The sequence below is a fragment of the Aulostomus chinensis genome, chromosome 14 (genome assembly GCF_037954235.1).
Source record: "Aulostomus chinensis isolate RoL2024-O1b breed Wild chromosome 14, RoL_Achi_v1.0, whole genome shotgun sequence".
In the NCBI taxonomy this organism is placed as follows: Eukaryota; Metazoa; Chordata; class Actinopteri; order Syngnathiformes; family Aulostomidae; genus Aulostomus; species Aulostomus chinensis.
This window is the reverse complement of record NC_141333.1, coordinates 6,963,766-6,989,634: the sequence shown is the minus strand read 5'-3', so window position 1 is coordinate 6,989,634 and position 25,869 is coordinate 6,963,766. Positions and strand designations below refer to the sequence as shown.

General features: G+C 41.5%; 1 protein-coding gene across 1 annotated transcript; it reads right to left on the bottom strand.

Moving 5' to 3' along the window:
* Nucleotides 1–940: 940 nt before the first annotated feature.
* Nucleotides 941–23,592, bottom strand: lepr (leptin receptor). Its single transcript, XM_086225068.1, has 22 exons — nt 23,369–23,592; nt 21,356–21,462; nt 20,556–20,613; nt 19,861–19,913; nt 18,549–18,776; nt 16,723–16,852; nt 15,697–15,887; nt 13,784–13,932; nt 12,672–12,813; nt 10,708–10,868; nt 10,447–10,546; nt 10,094–10,193; nt 9,288–9,502; nt 8,462–8,616; nt 7,558–7,711; nt 7,359–7,441; nt 7,064–7,277; nt 4,835–5,032; nt 4,643–4,726; nt 4,058–4,151; nt 3,213–3,288; nt 941–3,116 (listed from the first exon to the last, which is right to left on the bottom strand). Exons 2-22 carry the CDS (start codon nt 21,402–21,404, stop codon nt 2,205–2,207), a joined length of 3,546 nt encoding a protein of 1,181 aa, XP_086081194.1. The 5' UTR covers nt 21,405–21,462; nt 23,369–23,592; the 3' UTR covers nt 941–2,204.
* Between the last annotated feature and the right edge of the window lie 2,277 nt (nt 23,593–25,869).

Here is a 25,869-nt window from a genome sequence, read left to right as displayed (position 1 = left end):
ACCAGGACATCTGTGCTGAAAGATGCCTTCATAAAAACACACATGTTGGAAGTCAGATTAATAATTAAAAGCAGAGAAAACATCTGAACAGTTCAATTGCTAAAAGGACAGCAGAGTTCAGCTGCAATTAAGTTGGGATCTCTAACCTCAGCTACAACCTGAGTGCATTGGTTTTAACCTCAGTTGACTTGAATAAGTTGCTTTTTACTGAAATATGTTTTAACATTCGCAGCTGCGAATGACAACTCAACTGGCTAATAACAAACAGTATGACTTTATGTTGGCTTATTCATTTCCATCACCTTTAGTTTGATCATAAACCACATATTAGAAAAATGTTATGCCTGCATAAGGCAATAATGCGACATAGCTTGTACAGTAAAGTCTGTTTCTGAAGTCCAGCATTCCTGAGTTTCATTGCTCTGTATTTGCTCCTTAAAGCCACAAGGTGGCAGGATAGTACTGCCATTAAGAGGGAGGTTGACGTATTCAATGCATTTGTCTTTTACAGGGTGTTGCAATGAGTCTCCCTACTAAATATATGCAAAAAACCAACAACACATTATTCTAGATTTTAGATGTCATGTATTGACCAGATGCAGATTTAAACTGATAAAAAATAAAAAAAACATGTATGTAGCCAAGGGGCCATTTTCTAGTTTATGCATCCGGTTCAAAAGTTTTAGTGCAATGTTGGCTTTGCCAGTTTTCATAGTATTGCACAATAATAATAATAAAAAAAGTTTGCACACTGTTAAGCTTTCAATAAATTATTTTATTGTCTTTTTAAATGTTTCAGTCTGTGAGAGCTTCCACATGCACTTGTTATGTGCATATTTGGCTCCTTATTCTGCCGATTTTACAGGAGGCCATAAACCAGTCTAATGATAGCACTGGTTTGTGTTAAAAAAAAAAAAATACTCGTACACCAAAAGACAATAAATACTTTATTTTCACCATGAAAAATAGACATAATATCTTGATATACAATAACAACTGTTTCTCATTACATTACTTTTCTGTCTTGTGGTTTCAAATACACATTCTTTTGTCTTGTTTACACCAGACAGCAGGAGTACACGAAAACAGCCGGGATGGAGAAATCACATTTGTCATTGACTGCAACAAAGTCTCACACGAATGGCAGCACAAAGTACAAAAAGATACTCTTTGGGTCTGGCGGGTGAGTTTAACCACGAGTCTGACGCTGATGTGCAAGCTGAATGCGGAAAATGTCTCAACATCACCAACAATCATGACGTTGCACCAAAACATAATCTCTGAAGTGGGAAAACGCCCAGTCATGCTTTCACCTCAGTTTCACTACAAAAAATAACTAACTAACCCTGTACTGTCTTTTCATTCTCACTTTCTGTGTCATTTCTTTCGATGGCTGTTTGTCCGACTGTCAACACGATTACACAAAAACAACCGGCCCGATTTTCAGAAAAATTGAGAAGAACCTATTAATTTTCAGGGCAGTTTTCATAAGCCTTGGCGTTCCTCTTCTAAAGACCTCCGCCAGCGAGGGCGGTAAACAAAACAACGAGTGAATTTTGGTCAAATTAAGTTACCTTACAGGGAGAAGTGACTAACTGTTGGAGGTGATCTGGATCAAACTGTAGGTTCCTGATCGAGGCAACTGAACTTCTCTGGATGTGTCATGGATGAGTTTCAGTCAGGTTTGGCTGGTGCGAAGAACATTTATGAACAGATTTGATTTTCTTGTAGGGGGTTAGCGCTCTGCACTCTGAAGTTTCAAAAGGTAGTTGATGGAATTCAGCGCTTGCATTCCCTCAGCTACGCCCGCTCGCGCTCCCTTCTTTTCTTCTGCTCTCCAGGAACATTGATTGCTTATTCTTTCCCACTGAAACTGCTCCCTCATAACCTCCAGTGCACTACTGCAAACCAGCATTTTGGCAAAGTAGAAACAAGAATTTCTTTTGCCAGAAAGAAAGCAATGAACGCCTATCAACGAGGCTTGTATGCTCCAGATATCTTCTCCCACGTAACACAATAGCAGCATTGATGAATCATGTATCATTTGAGGCATTTTTACATTTTCCAGCTCCTTAGTCTGCAGGAGCCGATGATCTTATCTGCTTCTGAATCACTGTTCACAACACGACAGATTTAATGGTTTGCATTTGTAAGTAAATGCAGCTTGTGTGAGGGTCACAGGTGGTGGGTTTGGTTTCTTGTGATTAGTCTGTAGGTTCCCTCGTGCATGGAGCAGTTCTGAACTGAGGCAGGTACAGCGGGGAAAAACCACATGTTGACGATGAAAGCAGCTCACTGGGCCCGCTTGAGTCCACAGGGCCAAGTAATGGGTGCGACTCAACTGAGCAGTCTTCTCGGTTCAAAACTAAATTTTTCAGAAGCTCAATATTCGTCTCCTCTTCCTGCCCCGCCTCTCCTTCGCTCCCCTCACCCTCCGCTGGATAGTCCATACCGAGATAATACAAATCCTTCCCTTCCATTGCCTCATCTTCGTCTTCTTGCTCTGATGTTTCATAAAGTTCCACAGAGTTGAAGGAGCATGAGCGCCGCGGGTCGTCCATCTCCACACCTCGGCAGCTCTCCAGGTCCCACAGGCCGCCGGGGAAAGATCCAGAAATATCTGAGTTGTTAGCAGAGAAATTGCCCTCATCACTGGAGCTGCTGCCACTACCATCCTTGTACTGGAGGTGCAGGGGCTGCTGCTCCCGCTTTGGATCAGTGAGCAACACAGTGGCGTATGTGACAGAAGACTGGGCAGAGCTGTCATTGGTGCCTGGGTGATCTGGTGAAGGATGAACAAGCTGTAACTCATCTATCCTCAGGGTTGAAGTGGATAAAGCATTCAAGCGGAGGTCTGAGGAGGGAGGGAGGGTCTCGCTATCCTCGGACCAGGTTTGACTGATCTCAGAGTTAAACCCTGAAGGAAGAGAGACAGCTGAGGCAGTGGCAGGTTCAGGGGTGAGAGACACCAGAGGGGTTTGGACCAAGGCTGTGGTGAAAGCCGACAGGTCACTCTTGTCCATGATGACAACTTTGGAAAAGTTCTCAGAAGGAAGCAGCAGCGGCCAGGCTGGTAAACCATCTGGGGGTTGGAATAGGTGGTCGAAGGTGTCAGCCTAGAGAGAGAATCGATCAAAATGAAATATGATGCAATGGTTTAACAGTGAAAGTCTAAAAATTATGATGTTTTTTTGTGTGTGTTTTTTTTTTACCTTTTTGAAGTCCAGTCCTTTGGCCCAGGAGCATTTATTGGGGTTGGGAACATCCTTCCACACAAACTTCTTCATCCTTGAGAGAAAATAGCCCTGATATTAAGCTTGCATCTGCGAGTTTTTCCTCTCTCATTGATTTTCCCCACCTCTCATCAGCTGAACACGGAGTGTAATGACACCCTTGTGACCTGTTGAATGTCACAATCCTAATTTGTCAGGATCAGTATCTCTAATGCCCAAATTAGAGACCCTCTAAGAGATTAATGTCATTAATAATGTTTTTCTGGTGTCAAGCGTGAAAAACAAGTGTGGTAAACTGTAAAATGTGATGCTGTCAAATTGGTACAGTGATAAAAGTACATCTAAAAAAAACAAAACAAACCTTAACGCGTTAAAAATAAAGTATTCATAAAGCTCAATTAAAATCAACAGCTTTATTCATATGTCTTTTAGAGGTGGAGCGAGATTCTTGTCACCGTAAAAGCTCTGTGCACAACTAAGAAAAGGATCGCTCTGCAGTCCTGTGATTTAACGAGCTGTTGAGGTATGATGCCCATTAACGCATCACGGGAAGTTAACTGTAACCACCCTTGCATATTTTTCTGTTCACGCTCCGTCCACAAATGTTTTGCAGCTGGCCTTTGGGGGGCAGAGCCCAGATATTCAGCTTCTAACAGTGGCACAAAAGCAGCTGTTATTAGGTGCAATTTGATGGTAAATCCACCATCTACATGCAAATGTTAAACCAGAAAAGGGACCTAATATGTCCCATTTTTATAAGTATTTAATTCTCATAAAAAGGTAGTTGGAGATTTGAAATATTTGCACCAATCAGGAGTTCTTACTGGTTTTGTGAGAGGACCAGGGTGACAAACAGGACGATGGAGAGGAAGGAGACAATCATCAGCATCATGTAGGCAGCAGGGTCTCCTCTGGTGGCTGTAACAGGTAGAAAAGACACAGCAGAATCTCAGTAATGCTGACTGGAATCCATCCATCCATCGTCTTCCACTTATTCCTATTAAGGGTCACGGGGGGGGGGGGGGGGGGGGGGCTGGAACCTATCCCAGCGGCTACCGGCAAGAGGTGGGGTTCACCCTGGACAGGTCACCAGTCCATCACAGGGCCAACACATAGAGACAAACAACCATTCACACTCACAGTCACAACTACAGTCAATTTAGAGTATCAATCAGCTTCGTCCCCTCTTGATGTCTTTGGACTGTGGGAGGAAGCTGGAGAACCAGAGAGAACCCACACAGGTACAGGGAGAACATGGAGCCTCCACACAGAAAAATCCTGGAACTTTCTTGCTGTGAGGCGACAGTGCTGACCACTGCACCACCGTGCAGACCTTGACTAGAATCCATTCTAGTAAATCCCCTTGATGATCAATCTGATAAAAATACAAATAGGGTCATTGTGCATACCTGTAGCGTACACTGGCTCCCCCTCTCCCTCAGCGAACACAGGATACAAGTAGAAGCCGTACTGTTCGGAGCCGAAGAAATCCCCTGACATCAAACATCAAGTCAGAGGTTAGACAGGCAAATACTGTAATTCCTATGTAGAAACACTTAAGCGACTAATATTGTCGAAAATAAAGGAAACAAACATCTTACCTCTGATATAGACGGTTCGGTCAGTGTAGGGCAGCCTGGCCCATGTGTCTCCCCGCTGGCCTTTGTGATGATCAGCGTCCGGCTGCACCCATTGGACCACCATGAATAGAGGCACAGAGCTGTTGTCCACAAGACTCCAGAGCAGAGACACACAGGTACTGTTGATGAGCAGAACACGGAACGAACGCACACAGCGACCTAGAGGACCCACAGGAAAGAAGAATGATGTCAGTATTTAAGGTGGAAATCGAGCAGGAGATTCACGCAATTATTTTAAATCCTCCAATTTTCAGTTTTTAATACTGCGATATAATCTGGGTTTCAAGGTTGGTGTTAACCCCCAAACCCTTGAGTCAGGTCAGCTCTGCATTTGCATTTTCTCTACTAATTTATTCAGGGTTTACTGTATGTTATGACATCTAAAACGACTGAACAAAACGTGTTTCTAACAAAAATACTGAGATACAACAGCTCTGTCATGTGATCCATGTAAAATATGCCAACGCTCATTAAAAACGTTTTTTGCACAAAGAAAGTAATTTAAATGTATAAACATGAGGAGTCACTGAGTTAAATGCAAATGGTTGCCTACAGGGAACATGGATGGGGTCATTAAATGTTTACTGAAAATGAAAATGAGGTGAATCATAGATCGCACTGGAGTGTCAGTGTCTTTTTGTTTAGGTCATTTATGTTGCATTTGGTTTATCCAGGATTAACAATTCAGACACCTATTCCCAGAAAAAGGACGGAAGACGAAAATAACGAATGACAGAAAACGACCAACTTCAACGGAGCATTTTTTTATTTGGCCAGTAAGTGGTTTAATGAAAAATAGCTTCTGGATTATGAGTGACGGGACGAGACACAAAGCCGTAACACACATTAACATTTCACCATTTACTCGGGGAACCGTCGTTTCAAAATGAACCTCATTATTTCAGTGAAGCTAAAAGTGTTGACTTCACTAAAGCTAATGGCTGCAGGGCTCTCAGATTCCCCTCAGAGATATACATTTTTAAGTGTTTTGCATAAACGGATGGTCGTCATGGTCACCGGCTTCAACGTGCATTATTCTCTTATGGGTGATAAAGAACCACATACGTAGAGGAAAATTAGCAGACGAGTTCATTTAAATTGTAAAATCTACCTGAATGCACCATGACAGCAACCCAAAATCGAAGGTTAAATTGATGTTTCTGAGAATTACATATCTGGGAACGAATGAAAAGCAATCTGCAGAAAAATTGGATTATTTATTTGACCTTTATTTAACCAGGTAAAATCAATTAAGAGCCAATTCTCATTTTCAACGATGACCAACTCCCTACATCCTTTTAAATCCATGTCTGTCTAGACTCTTAGACTAAAAACAAATGTTTCATTTTTGGAGGGGGGGGGGGGGGGGTTGGATTTATGAACCCCTCAAGAAGTGTGGCCAGAGAAATGTTTTTGAAGAATATTAGAACGTCATATTACATTTGACCTTTGAGATGAAATTCCATCAAAGTGTTCAGCAGATGTCATGTGTACCAGGATGGGACGATCAGCTGTCGCACATACAGAAGACAACGGAAAAGTGTCCCACTCATTGATATTCTGTTAAGAGGCAGCAAAGACACCCGCACAACTGGACACGCTCGCGTGTTTTTGTGCAGTTTTCAAGAACTCTGTTATTTTCTCTTCTGGTAAATGTTCCCACAGACCAAAGAATGAGTGAATCTAATAGCACTGATGAAAGAAAAAGAAACTGTGAAACTTCTTCACAACTTAATTAATTATTCTTTTGATGTCTGCAGAGGTTTTTTTAATCCTTACTGGAACAGAATGCTACAGAATTTAAATCGCTGCTGCAGAAAACTAGCCACCAGGCTTCTCAGGGCTTGATTTGTCTCATGGAATCCTTGCTTTCGATTACTTTGTGGTTTTGGTATAGACATGAATGCAGTCAAAATAAAAGCCCTGCAATAAATCATCCCCTCATGAGACTGAAAATCTGTTTTTACAGTGAATCTGTTTGAGTTGAAAGAGGCGTTGATTCAATATAAATGAGACTGTAACCTGTGATCGTGTTTATGTCACTATCACTTGGCACTAAAGGTGAAACACTGGTGGTCCTCAGTGTCAGAACCAGGTCACAGTCGTAAGAAGACAGGGCCCATCACTAAAAAAAATGGCAGCAGATTAAATTCACAGCTTTTCTTATTTCCCAGCCTTTCTAATACTCACGTTTGGGTTGTCTCTCCAGCGTCATGTTGATATTGTTGGTGGAGCTTCCCAGACTATTGTAGGCCTCCACAGTCACAGTCTGGATATCCTGGTTCCACTCGAAGCTGTAGGAGGACACCAGCTCGATCCGATCCCGCGTCACGCTACCACCTGAGGCCATCCGCTGGACTACAAATCCGTCCACGCAATAGGAGCTCCAAAATACAGGGAGATGCTGGGGAAAAAAAGCAAATCAGTACATTCTGTCTAGTGAATAGTTGTTGACAAGAGCAGGTTTACATTATGTGTTTTGTACCTCAAACAGTAAAGTAACATTTGTCTGGTTTCTGTATGGATCCTCTTGAAGAATTCTCCAGAAGTCAGGGCCTCGTGCAGGAGCTGAGGAAGAGCCAGACAATCACATCACATATCAGCGTGAACCTTTGTGATGGAGGTGAGGACGACTCTCCAGAAGGTGTCTGGGGTTTGAAATCTAGTTTAGGGGTGTTTTGTACCTCTACTGTTCTGAGGTGTAGAGTAGACCGGGTCACTCCAGTCACTCCAGTAGCCGATACTGTTGATGTGCATGCAGTGAACTTGCACCACGTACACACGGCACATGTCAGGAACCGGAACCTCAGCCCACGGTACCCGCACTGCGTCATAGACCTGCAGGAGAGATAAGAAGAACCAAACTAATGTTCAATACCATATGAATGGAGCGCACAAGTATTTTATTTCCACCATCCACTTCATTCAATCGTCCTCATCATTTTGAACGAATGCTGGCAAAAGACAGATATTGGAGGAGTTTTTCCAATTTCCAAGAGAGTTTTAATCAGCGGGCAGGAATGGACTCATCAGATTGAGTCAACCTGACCAGGGAAAGTCATGTCAAAGTTTATTTATAATTGTAGGAAATTGAGCTCATTCAGGTAAAACCAGCTGAGTCCAGCTAGACCAGCTCGATCTCTACAGATCTCTCTAAACATCAGATCAACAAATTTCTCTCAGGGACAAAGACATTTTGGTTAGAACATTTGTTACCAAACATGTTGTATTTATCAAATACAGTAAGCGCTCTGTACAAATCCTGACAAATAAACAATCTTTATATTTTTATTTTAAGTTTCCAGAAAAACTGACAAACCTGCCAGAGATTAAAAAGAGAAAAGGGAATGAAACAATAAAATCTGGGTCTATTTCTTGGTGTGTTTAAGTCAACCAAAATCCCAAACCATATCGAACACTGACCTTCCTTCTACAACCATCACCTGTTTGAAAATTGATTATTCCCATGAAAATTAATATTTAGAGGGATCTTGACTTACTTCGAATGATCGATAGTTTCAGAATCCTCAAAGCGTTCAATGAAAGCTTTTGATGAATTAAACTAAAAAAAGAAGAAAACCTTCTCACCTTCCACTTGGGCTGAGGTCTAACAGCAGATGGTGAGTGAAGACGAAACTGACACTGAAGCCCCTCCACTGGTAGCGACGGAGGTTTCCAGGTGACCTTCAGGACCCCCCCCATCTGGCTCACAGCCTTCACGTTAGTTGGTGTGTGTGGTTTCACTGCAGGGGAAACAGGCAGTTCGTTAGTCACCTAAATTCTGTTGCATGTGTCGTTCTGGTAGCTGTCGCGGAATAGCTGATAAAAATGATGATGGAATTAACGTGGCTGAATGACAAATCCTGACAACACGTTTCTTATATAATGGTTCAATAGATTTCACATCCATGAATCTTTTTATATCGATTTTTTTTTCAAGGAGCTCCAGAACCGTGAAAACGTTTTCAAAACACACACACTGAGTCTCAAAACCGGTGAAATGAAGACAGAAGTACCAGTGCAGTCATATTGGTATTTTCATAAATGTTAAAAAGAAATGACAATTCAGAATAGAGGTGCCAGGGACATGTTATTATTGCAACTGTTTATCTAATGTAAAATGTCCCTCAATGTTTGGATCAATTGCTTATTAATAATAACGGAATTTCAAGAATCTTGCAGAGACTTTGCTAGCATGAGTCAAATTCATGTTTATCTAAGAAATAATATTGATACTGACTTATAATGGACTGTAAGTGGCTTTATATTGACAATTGTTCATCAAGAAATAAGAGTTAAATAAAGAAGTTTCTTCTCGCCTCCTTAGAATCTGAGCCTGTTGAAAACATCTGCAACTTGCTGTTCGGTAAAGTTCTGATACACAGTATTTCACACACAAGCCCGTCTTGCTCACCGTGATCTATGGGTGAGAGGTAGACGGGTTTGGACCTGATTGGGCCCAGCTGGGACTGAACTTCCAGCCACAGCTTGTAGCAGTTCATCCTCAAAGGTTGGATGGTGCAGGGTTTTTGCCAGGATCCAACTGGGGGGCACACAGGCCCCATCTCCCCCACTTCCTCACCCGCTTTCTCCCTTTCTTCCATCAAATCGCATGGCAGGTCGGCCCATCTGCAGAAACAAAAGAAAGAAGTGTAAAGGATATTTGCGGTTCCCTCCATTAACACCCTAAAAATTGAAAAAAAATTTTCATCATTGTTAAATAACTTATGTAATATCAGTTTTTATTGAATTCTTTTAAAATACTTCTTTACGTATTTCTTTCATTTTTTTTTTAACCATTAGATGAGTGTCCCGTTTTTTTGACGATGGAATCTTATTATAACCTTACCATTCAAACTGAAGATACAGAACGAGAAGTGTTCTGAAAGAGCTTCATTTTTCTGATGTTGCACAACGGCTATAAAGGCAAAATTTATTTTATAAAGCGCGTCTTAGCATTGGGTAGGGATTTTACTGCTCCGAGGTCAGAAAAAACATTGAGAAACTGTTGACTGCTCACTTCACGCAGAGCAAGGTTGGACACAACCTGGAGTATTTCCAGGGAGTGTCCAAAGAATGCATTGTCTGCTCCTGTGTGCTCAGCAGCTTCCGTTGCTTTCAGCACACAAAGCTCCGAGTACTGATGTGGAAGTTGCTCCGATGGTGCCACCCTTTAATGAAGGATTCAAAGAAAGGAAATGGTTATGAATCCCACCTTACCTGGATAGGAATGTGGGTTTAGTCCACTGTGTGTTCTTCCAGCTACAGTCCATAGAATCAATATCACCGCTGGTTACACAGTTGATTTCAATATAAGCTCCTGAAACACAGACACACACACACACACACACACACACACACACACATTTAGGGAAAATATAACAAACAAATCTAATCTGACCCTCTACACTGTGTTATTTTGGTTCACAATGTTGTGCTGTGACATGTCGCCACTGTCTTTCCTGTCTTTGTCTCCTGGAACTGGAAAAAAATGGTCACAAGAGGAACATGTACTTCTAGCAACTTCAAATACTTGAATATTTGTTGACTGTAAGTGAGGTAAGAAAACTGACCGTCCACGTAGATCTGGCTGTAAGGGATGGTCCACTTCTGAGTACACTGCAGCAGGTCGTACATCCGAGCGTCTGACGGACGAACTGTGATCTGACTGACCTAGTTGGAGAAAAGGGAATGTCACAGCTATAAACACACACACACACACACACACACACACACGCGCACACACACACACACACACACACACACACACACACACACACACACACACTAAGAACTTTTTTTAAAATAACAAGAGTAAATCAGCTTCCTCGTACCCACTGGTTGACTGGGTGATACTGGCTGTGATGAAGAGGCTGTTGTAAGTTCAGCATCCACATGGCCGCGCTGGCGTTGATGCTGTGGTCGTTGAACACACAATAGACGGTGACGTTCTCCCCCGGTCGAGCCACCACTTTCTTAGGGATGTAGCTCACGGCTGACAATAGAAAATAATGTGTTTGTTTTATTAATCTTATACTTGAGGTTAGAATAGTAACGTCAATAATTTCAATAGGATGAACGAAAAGTTAGACAAACGTGAAAAGAATAATTGAGAATAAAACAAAAGGACCTGACTCATTCTCACTCAGAATTTACACAGAAGAAACGACCTTTAACAGATATTTTTGAAACTTTTCTTTTTTTCAAGGTCTGATGTGAGCAGTGCACAAGGCTCCTCATGTAGCCAAGAAAAACACCTGCAAGGAACTGGCTGTTCTAAAGCTCAACAAAAGCATGTCTTATTATTGCTCAAACTTCAAAAATACTTTTTTCAAAGTGTACGTGAACTAAAACTTTTGGCCATTTTTTGTGCGAATGGACATTAAGGTGCACTTGACAAGAATATTCAAATAGTTCCTTGTATGGTTAATAGTCCACAGGCATTGTTAATACTGCCATCAACAGCCTGATGTTACTGGGAGCAAAAACCAATGCTGAAGCGTGACGGTGTTTCATCATCCTCAGACCGGAGCTGGTGAAGGTTCCGGGTCACTGCGTCTCTTAAGTGCTGTGTCGTACTCAGCTGGACAGTTTTAGTTTCCTTGATGACATTTCTCCTCTCATCCAAGAGGCTTCTTCAGTTCTACATCAGTCAGTTCTGATGGGGAGTTGCGGGCTTTGTGTGGGTGTTGACCTTTTAGCAGAACTATCTGTCGCATGTGGGCTCTGGGTCTCAGACCTCAACGACTCTGAAATCCAGAACCCACATGCGACAAACGACTCTGTAGAAGAGTTTCTCTATTTTCGTCACTGCGTGTGGATGTTCAGCGCTGTGATTTGACACTGGGATGATCTTTTAGTGCCACTGAGTCACACAGCGTGATTTGTAGCTGGTCACTACCCTTGAGCCGAACTCTGATTCAGAGCCTATTGACACGGGCCATACTGGGAGGACTTATTCATTAATGGTTGACGCTAATGAGCTTGGCTCATCGTTTTAATCGTTGAATACTGACATAAATATGCCTAAGTGATAATTGAGGTCAGTAAATCTACCACAGCCAGTGATCAATCCTCCTCTGAAAGACCTTTTCAAGAAAACCACATTTGAACAGCAGTCGTCAGGACTGGTGTAAAAGGTCAGCCTGCCAGGACAACTGCACAGCTCCATATATTTATATATCATATTTCACCTCTGGATTTTGGCAACTAAAGAAGTTATCATGTCCTCTCACTACTGTGTTTTCAGTCTGTAGTGCATCTACTTTTGTTAAAGAGAAATTGAAAACAAAATCCTCAAACTTCAGTTTTCACATAATAGGAATGTTCTGTTTGGATGTTGAGTGTTTAAAATCACTGGTGGAAAAAGATTTATGTGACGGCGTCAAGACGTAATCAAAATGGAGGTATTTAAAAGACTGGTTATCGACACAGTGTTGATAAATTATCGTAAACACTTCATTACCATCACATTCTGAGTGTTATTCACTCGCCAAAACATACAACAAAGATTCGACTGATAGCAATTATACTTTAAACCTTTGTATTGATGCTGCAGTAAATATCAGATACCATGACGGTCCAAAACAATCATGTCACTAAGGCAACAGAGGGGCCTTATAAAGGTGGAAATTTGGAATATGATGTCATAAATATACTGCTGGCAGTGCTTAAGGTGAACCAATCCTGCACCCAAATGGGGAAATGAATAACCTTGCAGCTTGTGCATGAGGGAAAGCAACAACATTAATACAAGAAAGCACATCTACTTGTGTGTATCTTTCCCAAAACTACTCACAGTCAAGGAGGATGTGATGGGCTTCACTCCAGTCACTCCACAGTGGAGGTTCATCCAGGCCTGAGCAGCGAACCTGGATGGTGTAGTTCAGTTCAGGCTTCAGATCCAGAATGAGCCTGGGCTCGACTGGTACAGAGACCACCTGCAGACAGCAGAAAGGGATGACGAACACCTACTTGCACCAACACATATCAACCAGACTTGAGCACAGACGAGCCTGTTGCTACGACAATAATGACTGGATAAACAATTAGTCATCTTTCGGCGGATCGCCAGTTCTGACTGTTCCAAAAAGACAAAACTAAGACAAGACAATCTTGTTCAAATCATCTTTTATACTAAAATGCAACAACTGCAATGCAGGAGTGTAATTGTAGGAAAGGGGGGGGGGGGGCTCTGGGTAAGTCAAATTAAAATGAAGCACATGACCATGACATACAAGATGTAAACAGGAACATTCTAATAATTGGTTCTTTTAGAAGTTGGCTGGAATTCCTGGAGGAATCCAACGTTACCCTGCACTGTGTGCAGTTCTGATTGTGAAGTCCTCCTGATGACGTTATTAAAAACCAGACTGACTGTCGGCAAGTCGCACGAAATAAACATCAACTTGACGGTGCTGCTGTCAAAGAGGACGTGGGACCTGCTGAATGTTTCTCAAACGTCATGACAGACCTAACAAAAGTTCTTTAAAGCCTTTTTCTTACCTTCAAACCAAATGGAGGGATTTTTTTATAGTTTGGAACATTTGGAATAAATGAAGACACTGAGGTGTGTATATTCCTTGCTTAAAGATACATTTACATTTCAAAAATGGATTTGTAGCATTGGTACTTTGGCTTCTGGATAAAATGGAAAAACTCAGATGATGCATCTGGTTTAAAACCCCTTAAATTTGGTGAAATATCATATCTTTAGATTTTAAGATTTAATAAATAATCTTATACCACTTGTATCCCTGTTTTTTGTTTTAATTTATTTTATTCCATCCATTTTCTACATTTCAGTCTGATTAAATTTAATTTCAGTCCTGTAATCCCTGCTTTTTTTTTTAATTGTTGTCTTCTCACTGTTCATATGAAAATTGTTAAATAAAAGAGTGGTGTGTTTACCTGCCAGTCCGGGTGAGATGCGTTTGAAGAATATCGGACCTCATATCTCAGTGAGCCAGGATCAAAGCCTTCCGGGTCGTCCCAGTATAAGATCAGCTCTGCCTCGATGGTTTGGATGTGCGACAGGTTGATGGGAGGACTTGGTTTCACTGTAAAAACAAATTATTGTAGGAAAACAAGTACATACATTCAGCCAAATCCATACAAATCAGACAAATACTCTCACAATCACAAAGCCTCAATGTAAAGCAGCATCAATGAAGGTTCACAAATCTTATAATCCCGTAGATCATTGCAATATCATGTACGTTATCATTTTTTCCTTTGTTGCTCAAAAAAAAAAAAAAGCACAGTATTTTTTGAAGATTTATTGCGCGAACTTGAGGTCAATCAATAATTGCTCCTCAACCTTATGAGCCAGTATTTATAGCACTGGTAGTCATTTACTGCCTCTTGAAAAAAAATACAATAGTAACAAAAAAATACATCTACAGGTGGCATAAGATAAGATAAACCTTTAATCGTCCCACGGTGGGGTGGCATGTGCTCTAGTTAAGCTAAACTACCCGCTAGTCGTCAAACCTGATAATCAGTATTAAAGTGAAACTAACAGGGTAGCAGCCAGATGCCCGCCATTATTCAACAACATCTATCAGGAAGTGAAAGGCGTTAAAAAAAATCAATAATCCAATATGGAGGCCACTCAGTGTAGTATAAATACATTTCCCATCATGCCAAAAAAATGAGAATTACTTCTTTTTATACATAAATGAACTTGGCAGTTGAGGGGCAGCATGGCTCAGAGGTAGAGTGACCATCTAGCAACCAATGGGTCGCTGGTCCGATCCTCACTTCCCCCGGTGACGATGTCGAGTGTCCTTAAGCAAGATACTGAGGCTCCAATTGCTCCTGAAGGCCCTGTGACCGACTGGTGACCCGTCCAGGATGAACCTCACCTCTCGCCCCAATGTCTACTGGGATAGGCTCCAGCACTGTCCCCATGACCCTTAATGGATAAGCGGTATAGGAAATGGATGGATGGATGGTATTTCACTTAATTTAAGTGTAGGATTTTAAATATGAAACACTGAGGAGGCTGATCAAAACACATTTAGAAGGATGAAGGCTAAATAGTGACGCAATACAGAAAAGTGGCAAAAAGACTCATCGTGAGGTTCAGTTTCTCTTCTGCTTGGACAGTTTAACCAGCAGGTTTAATTGAACAAACACAGCATGGAAAGTCCTCGTCCATTACTGTGGTGATCTCTCTCTCGCCGACACCCCCCTCCAAACACACACACACACACACACACACACACACACACACACACACACACACACACACACAGGACCATGGCCCAGCTGCTCTCAGCTGTATTCTCATCACGTCACTCACATCGGAGAACATCTCCCTCGCCTTATCTGTCCAGATTCAGTGTTTTCACATTACTCCATGCATGCCGGATTTTATTGTTAAAGCTCTGAAGTCAGTAATTCAATGACTTGGGAGATAAATGAATGTCAGGAACTTGCTATACTACTGAACCTGAAACTTCTCTTGATTATCTACAATCCACTGCTCTATAAAGCCTCAGCAGACAATTGAATAAACCACAATATAGTAGCTCATTGCATCTTAAAATCACCAGGTTAGGGTAAATGCTTTCTGCACTGTACAGTTCTCTACACAGAAGTAACTCAAGGTACTTTTTTCCCAGTAAAATAATAATACCTATGTCTGTTCAATATATTTTTGCTTGTTTGCATGTGAAAGAATGATTCAAAAACAGTGTGTAAAGACAGAAATGGACCCAGAAGGATTCTGTCATTCGGATCTACCAATGATTAAAGAAAAGCAGTCATACTTGATAAAAGACAACATAAAGTGAGTGAAAGATTAATATTTCTCTTACCAGGTCGTGCTGGTATATTGAGGAGAACTGGTGGAGATACAGCGTCTGAGATACGGACAGTAACCATGGCAACAAAGCTTGATGTAGCATCGAGAGCGACTGAACACATGAAGGAGTCCTTCGATTCACAGACAACAGGATTATCAGAGTCAGCATTCCCATCGTTCACCTCTGGATCGCCTCTCTCCAACCTGGGAATGAATATGGAGAAAAACTTAAGCTACAGTGAGATTTACGGCTGACCTGACTTGTCTTCATATCACATGACAACATGACGATCATCAGAACGGACAGAAAGTTCTCACAGCGCTTAAAGAAAAAGTGGACATAAATAAAACGGGTCAGTTCCGTCTGCCAAGGCAGGTTACAAGAAAGCAGAGACATTTACAGAAAGCCCTTTTACCAAAGCATAGACATTTTAAAAATTTGACAATATGTTAACAGTAACGGGGTTTGAACGGAGTTAAACTACATTTCAAAGCAGGCGATCCGCTAGTAAAAGTCAGAGAAAAAGTCAGAGTTGGTGGCAATAAGAGCTGAATGAACAAAAACTCACCCTGCACTCATGACAGATATCAGCATATTGTTCCTTACCTTAGCCAGAATGCTAATCTTTAGATTCAAAATTTCAGTGAAAAACATATGAATGTGAGTCAGACTGATGAATCCACCTTTCACAATTAAATCTGTATCTGTACATGTGATAATGAATTTTGAACGCTATCAGAACATTGACTGAAAACCAACCGGAGCTTTAAATTCAGATTCAGAATACTTTATTAATCCCTTGTGGGATTAATAATGTGTGAGGGATCAGCTGTGGCTTGGCATCTTTTTCCCGAAGATGATAAAAGCCTGGAGACAGAGTGATATCGCAGCTTCCCCTCTGCTGATCAAAGTAAACACACATGCTTAACCCCCCACTGCACGCATCACTTCAGCATGAACACACACACACACACACACACACTCACCTACTTTGCAGAAGCAGGACGGGAAATGAAACAAGAAGATATTCATACTCACAATGGGCGCTGGAAGCTAACTGCCATCAGAGTGGCATTCAGGGTGTCCGATGTCGGGCCGTGAAACTTAACATCACAGGTTAAGTTTTCCCAGTTCTCATCAACTCTGCACAGCAGGTTCAAACAGGTGCCTGATGACATATTACATTTCCATGTTAGTAGCCCCCTCATCACACGACTGTCACCTTCTAATAAAGGTTTCTAAGAAGAACAGCCAAGCTTTAGATTCTGAGAACTACAGCTGCTGTTGGGGAACATCATGAATTAACCAAAAGGAATAATAATTCCTGTAAGGGGAAATCGTGCTTCTCCCACCTAATAATGTAGTCACAAAACAAAAAAGAGGTTTTTACAAAAGTCTAATCTTCAATATTGGAGCAATGGCTTCAGTCCTTATCAATCATTTGGACCCAAAACGCAATGAAAAGCAGGTTAAAGAGAACAGAAATTTCTCTTTAATGTTTCATGAAATGACCCCTGTGAAACTCAGAGGGATTCTGTGTGTAACAGGTTGCAGAATCACACTCCTGAATGTCGAAAGGTCTGTTGTTCTCAGTCTCATTACAATAACTCAACCTGCAGCTGGGAGGAGATCAGCTAATCACTATTGATCTAAATGTGTCACAGCACCTACAGATCAATGAGGAGAAACCAACCCCCCTCATGTCTCAATATAACCTCGCCTCTGTCTTCACCTCCACATTCACAACCTAAGGAAAGCAGTGCATGACTGTGACTCATTTGAACCTGCCAGCGGTTGCTTTTTAAACTTAATAGACGCTCATTCATTTTTCAGTTGCTAGACAAGTTCAGTATTCAAAGTGCTAAGGTTTGATTCAACTGTGCTGACCGATGGAAGAAAGAGCGAATCCTCCTGAGCCAAAATATCTTGTGAATTGATCCCAGCGCTCGTGGGCAACCACCCTGACTGGAGGCGGTGAGGCTAGTCCAGAATCCATGACAACAGTCCAGTATCCAGTAGCCATGGCTACTGGATGATTCAACACCGCATCACTCCAGCGCATATACAGGAAATAAAGTGACCTCTGTTGGTCGGAGATTAGAGTGAACGTGTAGCATTACAGACCGTGCCTTCCATAATTTAGAATATAAATAAATGTGTAAGTTGATTTTTTTTAAATGACAGGGAGAGTAAAAAATGTAAATAAAATAACTATGATCCAGGGTTTGTCAGAATCACACCAAAGCAACTGTCCTGTCTGTCCATGGGGTTGCAAAAACAGTGTAACTGCGCCTGTTTGTTTACTTTTCAATGATGCTTATCATTTGCATACTCTCCAAAAAAGTACAAGTTCATGTGTACTTGGAAGATAAAGATTCTTGTCAGAGAAAAGTACACTGATGCAAGATAACAATGCTTTTTTGTTGTTTAAAAAAAAAAGGAGAAAAAAAAGAAAAGTAAACCCAACTCATTGTCCATGCATGTCAAGTTGCTGGACAGTCCTGCTCATTAGAATTCATGCACAACAGACTTCAGCTATTAACTTGCAGTCTGAACCATCTGTCCTGGACTCCATATTGTTTTAGTTTGGAGAGGACTTTGACCAACTCAACTTGGAACTTTCTGTGTGTTTTAAGTCATTGTTAAAAGTTGACATGCAGCCTGAATACACAGTCACTCAGCCTGGCTTTGAGGCTTTAATGTTAAGCCGTTTAGATTTGATTGAAAAGTGTGAGACTACAATGTTCACATGAAACCGGTTCTGCACTGACTTTTGTTCTGTCATTCTAACAAGCAAAACAACAAATGTGTCTTCACGCTACACAGCAACACAGATATGATTAATTGTTTCAAAAGACTTTTACCGCCTGAGGCATCAGGAAAACTTGATCTAGTTGCCAAACTCCTGAAGGTGCAGTGAGGACCGTGTGGGAGGTTTGATTCAGAGCGGTTTGTCTCCCGTGAATGTGTGACGTCCTCCGCAGTGGGGTGGGTGAGCGAAAGTGAGTCACAGCACAACTCATCCATCCAAGGAAGGTCCTGAGCACCTGCACGGAGGCCACCACCCTCCTGATCCTCCACACCGAGGGCACCTGCACATGGAGAAGTAGGAACTTAGCTCAGGGTTCAATAACTGTTGTCAGTGTTAGGATTTGCATATAAAGCTTTTTGTAAAGAAAAAAAGCTTTGCGGTCATCAGCATTTCTTCTGGGTTTCACTACTTAGAAAACATAACTTAGTGGTTTAAAATGACTACATTGTTGTAAAGTGAGAGGAAATGAAACAATTTCAGGTGAGATGAATTTCATTTCTGTACTGTTTTATGCAGTTATACGTTTTGTTTGTTTTTTCCTATTCCCTAAAGAGTTTCGGGGAAACTTTCAGGGTTTCAATGTGAGGAAAGAACAGGTGGCCATGATGTGAAAGTGAGAAAACAAGAGAGAACAACAAAGACTGTGTGGGTGTTCACCTGAGGTTTGAGGTCAAAGCCTCATGTACAGTATATAAGTCTGGCATCGTCTCCACTGGTAATTATATTGTCATTCTGGCAGTTCTCCTACTACACAACAGAAATGTGTCACCTGTAACCAAGAGCCTCGCAGTGGTGGTGTGACACTGCTGAGTGGGACGTTACCACAAATGACATCATGCTCAGTGTTCCTTCTCCAAACCTTGACCAATAGCACACCATGAGATGTCGTTTACAGTTTAAAAAAATGCTGCAATAAGTAAAAAAAATTCTATGTTTTGAAACACTTCCTCAATCCGTATGAACCTGTGAACAATACTGACTCAATCATATTCCATTTATACGGCATTGATGGATCCCAGAGGTTTTCTCAGGATGCTTTGCTAAAAAGCACCACACATAAAACTGGAACTTTCTTTTGTACAGTGGCACCAAAGGAACAGTACCACTGAAGCTCGGTACAAAGAACAAAATGAGAAACGGTGTGACGGATTGGGTGTGCACCGCAACAGGAGGAGTTGCATAACCAGCAGCAGTAAATCTATTCCATGATACTGAGTCCTCGCTGATGTGCAACGGTCCAAGATGTCTGACCATAAACATCACCAAAGAAGAAAATATGAAGCTAATCTTAAAGTCAGATAACCAGCACCAGCTGGAAGAAGACACAAGGAGGACACAGAGGCTGTGTCAGAGGTACAACTCACCTTTGGACACCAGTAAAACATGCATGAGGACCAACAACATTGCAGACCAAAACCTGTAGAGAGACAAAGAGGGGATTAGTGATGCAGAGGCAGGCATGGAGTCAGATATCTGTGGTTAGATACATACACAACTTTCCCTCTCCTTCTGCTCACATGGTTTTAAGACTGCTGAATAAACATAACGCAAATGTTTATGAGAAGTTTTCGCAATATCATTAAACACTTCTAAAACCCAAATGACGTAACTGTATGAAAGTGAAAATTGGGAATACGTGATCTAACATTGGTCTTCTAATCGAATGAAAACTCTCACGACAGGATGCTGTATTCAGTGGAAATTGTAGTAAACTCTGCATGAATCACAATAATCTACGTTTGATGAATAAAAGAATTATCTCTAAATGAGAAAATGATTACAGCAGAAGCAGGGAAGCAGTGGGAGGTGTGTGTGTGTCATTGTGAACAATCCCCACAACTCCATAGTTGAAGAGTTGGTGGACCAACTTCTAACTAGTGTCTTTCCTGTGGCGCATCGTGACTGGACAGTAGTTTTCATGTCCAGCGCAGCCCCCACCAGCCGGTTATAAACAACTCCAGCCGCAGGGGAAGCGCCTCGTGGAAACATTTATACATTTAAACACAGTTTTGTGTTGCTGTATATTTCAGGAAGAAAACATTTTGTAACATTTACTTACATTTTTGTATTCACAGCATGAGCATGTCCAGGCTGGGCTTTGCCCAAGGTGATTCTCACTGAGGACAGACAGAGAGACACAGACAACGTGGCGTTGAGAGCTTGCTGGAGGGGATTACGCAATGTGACATCTTAGATCTTTTATTTTCTTTTTTGTTTTTAATTGCAAACCTGTGTCATGATTGGAATAAATGGAGATCATTACTGAACAACACTTGATAGAAAAACTTGTAGGAGGAGATGAAGGGCAGAGGTTGTTATTCTAGCGGTGGCATGAGAAGTCCCATCCTTCAGACGCAGATCTCTCAGTGACAGAAGCCACCTTCTCACACACTCCACCCATCACTGATGAAATAGCCCAGAGCTGCTGCTCATTCATGACAAACGGACTCTACAGTAACATTCTTATTTTTTTTTAACCATATTTCACTTCCCTAGAGTTCAACAACTTGTGGAAGAATAATTGCAGAGAAAGTGTGTGAAACATTCTGTTTTCATTCTAGGCAACTCGGTTCTCCCCAGGCTCTGAAGAAACCATGTTTTAATGTATTTGGACTGACACTGCCCTTTATGGTAAAGACTGCACGTGATTAATGCAGTGACACTAGTGACCACATGCATTAATTCAATCACATGCTTGATCAAAACAGCACAGCAAGCGGTTGAAAAACAGCCCTGAGCTGCAGCGCATGTTGGAGCCAGGAACTGTGTGTTCAGCGTGTCAGGTGATCGTCTGCAAATCAATCTGTAAATGTGTACTTGACCCGGTGACTGAGTGGAAGAGTCTATGGAGACACCTACCATCCAAGTAACACATGCTTCTTCTGTTGGGGACGTACAGGAGCATCATCAGTATGGAGACGGCTCTATCAGCTCATGTATTTAAACACATCTATTCCAGCCTGTACCTGCAAAACAGACGGCAATGACCGGTCAGTCACTGCAGCTCTGACTCCACGCTCACTGGAACAGAACCCTAACCAGGTCACCATTGTGACTGATTAACTGAAAGCTCAAAAATGCAAGGTTGACGTTTTGTTTTGTTTTTTTGTTTTTTAAATGCGATATTTGTTAATATTTCAATGTATTGTGTGTTCTTGTCAAAGCAGGACATTTCAGGATGAAGTGTTAAAAAATATTCGCAGCGTTTGCAGGATGCCTTCACTCTCAGTAGGTACACTTGTAAAACTAATCTAGGATACAACAACAAGAGGCATACTCGCGATGAGGTGTCAGGAATACTGGATTCAGGCGCTGATGCTGACGTTATTCACAAATCAGCTGACTTTATGCAAAGATGAGACATGGGAATGATGGTGCTGATCCACCGACTGATCCAGATTCCCTTCCATTGCTTGTGCTGGACCCCTTTTCTAGTGGACAGGTAAGTTAACCTTTGCTATCTAACAATAACAATTGCTTGAGTTACCAACTTTAGCTTCTGACAGGTTCGCATTGTTATTTTTACTGTGTGAAATCATCACCAAATGTATCATTACAAGATCGATAACAGTAATTGTCTGTCTTATTACCGCTATTCCAACTCTGGCCATTGTGTGGTCAGTTGTGTCAACCTGGCAACCAGTAGAAGAGAAGATCCCAGCAAGAGGGAGTGAGACACCTGCTGGCCAGGAGGTGTAAATGTTGCCCACTGCACCTTGAAAGCATGACGCCTGAAATGGGTTTGAGGTGCCTCTAATACTTGCTCCAGTCAATGTCTATGAGTTAAAGTTAAATGCTTTATAATCTGCATGAAAACATTCAACAAGTGGGATCCCGTCTACTTTACTGACACTAAAAATGAGTCGTGTAGATGATAGGAAGGTTAAACCACGCATGAACACAATCAGCATATTTACACAAAACACTAGTGACGAAAGAGGAAGCCTAACCCACTTCAAGCCCGGTACCACTCATCAGGTTTAGACAGTTTTCTGATACATCATCGGTCCTCAACCTTTAATTAGAATCAGATATACTGAATTGATCTGCAGGGGAAAATTGTTCCTGTTGCATGTACAAAGTATCGAAAAAGAACAAGACGTGGTAATAAAAAAAAAAAGTATGAAAAATATCTACATTCAAGGGGAAGCAGACATCTGCTCGAGTCCTGACAGCTGCTGTTAAAACTTGGATGTCTGCTGGCTTACAAGAGCAACCTCACTGAAGAACCAGCTATAATCATCCAGATGTTAGGAAGAATACTCATTCTTCCTTGTCTACGTTGGAAACAATTAAATTAGATTAAGTTGAAACTATTTTCCACATGCATGGGAAGCTCTGGTCCTCAAGGACTCCACCTTGCCAACTGGGAGTCTGAGTCACCGCCTGCCAAACTGTCTGGGAGGCGAAGTGTCTGACAACCTGATGGTAACTGTTGAATTAAACGTGTCATTAAGTTAACCTTTGTGGTGGTTGTTATGTTAAAGTCAACTTTAACCACTTGGAAAGAGCCTCAAGAAGTGGAGAAAACACTTGGAACACGTTTGTCCCGGCGTTTGTAAATTCACTAATATCATAGCAAAGCACGTAAAGATTATTATTGTTAATAGTTATAGTAGGAACAGGAGTATCTCATATTTAAAAAAAAAAAACTTTTTATTGCTATACAACGGCAAATCTAAATGCAATTTTTGTTTCACAAAGTTAAGAATACAAAAGTGAAAAACATGAAAACTTCCAGTTTGCCAGAGGTGAGCACGGAATTCCGCACCTCAACGTGAAAAATAAAGGAGGCAAGAGTATGACAGAGAAATACGAAGCTCTATAGTGAACAATATCTACACAAATGTAGTAATAATTCAGCGTCCTTACATGCCTGCGGGTTTCCTCTGGCGTTCCTGTTGTCAAAGTTCATTCAGGAAGTTTTATATCCTCACGGGAAAACTGCACGTCTCTCCCTCTCAGCTCAGCGTCTGTGCCCGGGGCAGAAATGTGGAGCATTTCTCGGTGAGACTCGTCTCACTGCCGCTACAGCAGCTGGCTCACCGGCTGAGGGAAACACCAGTAACTGCTGCTGAGAGGTGGAGAGACCGTCTCAAACTCACACACGCCACACAGAGCCCCGCCCACGACGGTGCGTTCAGGGGCAGCTTTGGAAATCCTACAACTCTTTGTGTCATGAGTACCGTAAGGCGCGCCTGACACCATCAGCTGTACTGCAGTTAAACCAAAATTCTTCATTTCAATCTACATGATATTTTAACTCTGCTTCATTAGTCGTGTTTGATAGCTTAAAGCCTACTTACTACAAATTCGTAGTAGTATTACTTCATGAAAATGTATTGACTCCACAATGTTTATTTTTCTGCTGTATGACTCATGAGACTGACAAAACAACTGATTATTTCAATCTTTTTTTTGGGGGGGGGGGCACACTAAAAAAGTACCACATTTAATCACAGTGGCCCCTCGACCTCATTTGAGGATTTAACTTGTTAATGCAGAGTTGTGAGTAATCAGCGGAGGCTAACAATACTCCTTGGCTGCATCTAGAGCCAGAAATGAAAAGAGGACAAAACTGTTAAGGACAGCTCCCAAGCTCTTCAAGCAGAGACTTCTCTGGCTCGAAGAAAATATTTTTGCCTGTTAAAAAACAAATCTATCCCCAGAGGTTGACAGCAGTTCCATACAAACACATCTTGTCTGGTCAACAGCTTTTAACGAGGTGCAAGATAAACAGAGCTGCAAACTGCTGACATTCAGCTGCTTTTTCTTTTTTCTTTTTCTTCACTGTCAAATTTACATGTGGAACCAACTGTTTCACTGCTGGAAAAAAGTCCCCGCTCCAGCCAGATGTGGATCCTTGGCCACACCACCGAGTCAACTTATTTTTCCAAATGCAAACAGTCGGCCCGCTTAATAATCTGTTATTAGCATGGAAAGAATGTCTGGATTGCTGTTAATCATGCATGGAATAACCCATAGAGGTCTATAGAGTCAATAGTGAATGATCTGTTGTTCTGGGTGGGTTATTTTTTTTCTTATGTACATAAAACTGTCTGAGGTCTGCTTTATTACACCTTTTACTTACAGAAAACGCTTTCAGTCAAACAAGCAGTGAAAGGAGGGAGGGAAAATATCCATATAAGAGGGCGATACAGGTATCACTTGTAAACGAGACACTAAATAACACCTGCACTGAATCAATAACTGATGTGATTGTCAGCTACATTTCTGAGTAACAGACACCTAATTGTTAAAAACGAGTTTGTTGCTCAAGTGAATACATTCACAAGAAGGCAAGAGGACCTTGAGTGGATTTGTGCTATAGATAACACATTTTATAGAACATGAATGAGACCTTTCAGAGATCCTTAGAATGACAGAAGGTTTTAATACCGAGACATCTCGAGACCAATTCATCCACACAGAAAGCCTGGAAACTCCAGAACCAGCCGGCTGGATGTTGGATCTCATGATGAGGATCATATTGGGATACATCGATTGCAAGATATTCTAATCAAAATGTGTTGCAATACCTTACATGATTAACTAATAAATAAAAAAAAGGAAAATGCAATTTGGTGTGTACAACCTGGGTAGTCTAATAGTATGTACATCACATAGATTTCATAACTCAACGACTTTCTCGTTCAAAATGATACTGTTATCAAGCATTAAATGCACCATAACATCATATGGACCAACAAAGTGGATATCATGTGTTTCCTGGACAATTTTATTTCGTGATATACAGTACTGTGATACTGCATCGGTAGTAGGAGCTGGATTGTCAATACAGTATGTGAGAAAAAAGTATTGTGATTCATAGTTGTATACTGACTTAATTGCACATCTCCAGCAGGTAGGCTACTGGACACTGGCTGTAAATCATAATTGCAACAAAAGATGGGAAGAGAACGATGAGACAAGTTTACACGTGTTTTTTTTTTTTTGCATCCATGAGAGTTCTGAATGACTGCAGCTTCCTCTGATCCCCCTCAAACAGCATAAGACACCTGCACAAAGTATCACTGGGTGGAGATAACGTGAAAAAATATGATATGAAAACAAAACACCTCGCTGATATCAGAAAAGCAGCGTGTATTTGTGGCTTTATGGAATTTGTCTGTCCATTGGCATGATTCCAGATCATTTGAGCTGATGATGGGGATTTTATACCTCTGAGTGTTTCTGAGGATGCTGTCTGAAGGCTATCAAAGTGCTCCGCGTGTGGGTGCACATCTGTATTAATCATATTAGGGGTATAAATTTCTGTGCCCACATAGAAGGCGAACCCTGTCTTGCTTGATTTCAGAACTTGGCATAAAGTTATGTCTTTAATGTCCTCAACGAGACGCTCACCCTGGCAG